Source organism: Protobothrops mucrosquamatus, unplaced genomic scaffold (genome assembly GCF_001527695.2).
Source record: "Protobothrops mucrosquamatus isolate PMUCROS unplaced genomic scaffold, P.Mucros_1.0 scaffold6141, whole genome shotgun sequence".
NCBI lineage: Eukaryota > Metazoa > Chordata > Lepidosauria > Squamata > Viperidae > Protobothrops > Protobothrops mucrosquamatus.
The window spans coordinates 904-3,566 of record NW_015391976.1 but is presented as its reverse complement, the minus strand read 5'-3'; the positions used below and the strand labels follow the sequence as shown (position 1 = coordinate 3,566).

At 32.9% G+C, this 2,663-nt stretch overlaps 1 protein-coding gene across 1 annotated transcript in view; it reads left to right on the top strand.

The window, feature by feature from the left end:
- The window catches only part of LOC107300098 (ovochymase-2-like), a gene marked incomplete at its 3' end in the record, with an annotated part of 17,775 nt that extends 15,339 nt beyond the window's left edge, over positions 1-2,436 (top strand). The window contains exons 11-12 of the mRNA XM_029286940.1: positions 629-722; positions 2,305-2,436. Of these exons, the coding sequence (XP_029142773.1) occupies positions 629-722; positions 2,305-2,436 (226 nt within the window). The remainder of the gene's footprint in view (positions 1-628; positions 723-2,304) is intronic.
- Positions 2,437-2,663: the final 227 nt, after the last annotated feature.

The window sequence follows — 2,663 nt, the reverse complement described above, 5'->3', positions numbered from 1 at the left end:
TATATATATATATATATATATATATATATATATATATATATATATATATATATATATATATATATATATATATATATATATATATATATATATATATATATATATATATATATATATAAACACATACTGTGTGTTTATATTAGATTTTTTGAGTCCAACATTTTTAGTATCGAGACTGACTATCATCAGCCTGGCTTTTATCCTATGTCCCTGATTACATCCCATAAGTAAATGTTTATTTCTGTATCAATCCTGATCGTTGAAGTATTAAAAGTTTGGGCCACACAAGGATATTGCTATTCTCATTTTGAAATTTGCCAGTATATTAAATAGTAGTAAATTAAACTCTAGATCTGTTTTGAATTAAATATTTGTAAAATGATTTTTTAAATATTTTTAATGATGTGCAACCCTATCTTTTGCATATTTTTTTGGGAAGAGGAGAATAGCATTTGCCTGTCCTTTGTTGAATGATGTTTTTCTTAAGCACTATGTTTGACCAATGGTTTAACTGTTTGATAACAGTAAGAACTCTTAAGAAAAAGAATAGAAAAACATTTTTTATTTAAAATCAAACTCCCTTGTTTTGCATGAATTTTAATTCTTTCCTGTGTTTATTTTTCCGAAGCTTGTCTATGAACACTTTGAATTGGAAGAAAATGAAGACTGCACTTATGACTCAGTGACAGTCTACGAAAATGTTGCAAAGGAGAAAGAAATAGGTTTGTTATATTCCTTTCTGAATTGTGGGTTGATTCAGATCTAATGTTTCTTGTGTATGTACAGAGAGGAACTAAATTAAGAATGCCGGTATAGTTGATTGGCTTTATAGGTGCCAGCTATCAGCTGCAAAATTCATGTTTTTCCATTTACCTTTGCCTGAGTTCTTCTACCATATTGGTGGTTATCTCTTACATATAATCTGAATCCATCATTTGCAGTACTGTAATAAAAACACCGCAGAACCTTGTATGGCCCTATTTTGTAGATTATTGAGATAATGCAGGTGAAGTATCCTCCAGTAATTCTATGTAAAGTACAGATATTGTTGTCTACCATGTTAGTCTCAACTTGGGACCTGAGGTAAATAAATGGGATATGGCTGAAAGGATGTATGGGTTACTCCAGGTAGGATAGAACTAATTTTTGCTTTGCTCCCTGGAAATAATTGAAATCAAAGACAATCGGTAAGTTGACAGGGGCTATAGCAAATAATTATTAAAGGGCTGGACCAATGTTCAGTTAAAAAAACCCCAGTTAGAGACAGATACTCAGAGACTGCCTTGAGCATGGAGGCAAAGGAGGCAGCTGCTTGTACCTCCTCAGGTACCAGCAACTGAGGAATAGGATAACTTGAGTAATGGACCAGATTCTTGTGAAACTGAGGCAGGACTCTTGTAGACATTTCCCCCCATACTTAGGTTATCAGGTACCTTCCACTTCATTAAACCTGCCTAATGACATACAAGGCACACCAGGCAGGAAGCTTCAGAAAAGTGAAACGCTCACCTTCAAATCAAGGAAGGAAAGCTCTTTAAAGATTCATTTGTCAGCTACCGATGGAGATTAAGAAAAGTAAGTTAGATGGAGAGACTCAGAAAAACTTCTTGTGGAGGTCCTGGCTCACAAATTAGACAAATAGTATCATTGCTCGAAATCCAAATAGCACCAGGTGCATATGATCTCTCAGGATATTCCTGAATAAAAATGCTTCTTTAAATTAATTGAATTTGACAGCAGGATGTGATAAACTAGATACTGGAATTATGAATTATTACGGTGTTTTATTATGTATTTCAAATTCATCATCAGAAAAAATAATGATACAGAAATCACATCTGCAGTGTAACTGCACTTTTCTGAAGTGATAATTATTACCTGATTACTTAATAGAGTTAATTATGCCCTTGAATAATACCTGAAGTTTTACAAATGTTAAAAGGGGTGGAAACATTAAAAGAAAATAGCATAGGGCACCAAAGGTGCTGGAAACTCACAGGCACGGCTTGACATGTGTCTTTCAATATTAAAGGGTTTTCTCCTGGGTCTTTGACAGGTTGGATCAATAAAATCGACAAAATCTAATATTAAGTTATTGGCAATTTCAAAGTAATTGACATTGAATGGAGCAGGTAACCAAGCAAAACCTACTACAAACATAGAGCTACAAACATTAGTTGTATCCTCTATATACGTATGTAGAATGCTCATTCATTGAGAAGATTTTAGTATTTTATCTTTGAAAAAGTAGCAGTTTGCTGTTATCATCTTACCATTCATTCATTCATTCATTCATTTTCTTAGCTCGATTATGTGGATTTGCTGTCCCAGCACCAGTTTTGAGTTCCTCTAACACCATGCTTATCCAGTTTCATTCTGATGAAACAGAGACCTATAGTGGGTTCAAAGCCGTATTTTTCTTCATTGATGTTGCAGGTAAAAAAAATTGTTTGTGTGTACAGTATGTGTGTCTTAGTTCTGCATACATATGCATAATATATTTTGTCCACTTCAGCATGTTGTTTATAGCATCAAACTGCTTTCAAATTGCTAGATTTCAGTGGATCATTAATACATTTTTTATTCTAAATCAAGTCATAATTTATACTTTAATCACATTTCTCCTGCCTTTCTAATGTAATACTTGAATTAATGAAGTGAAG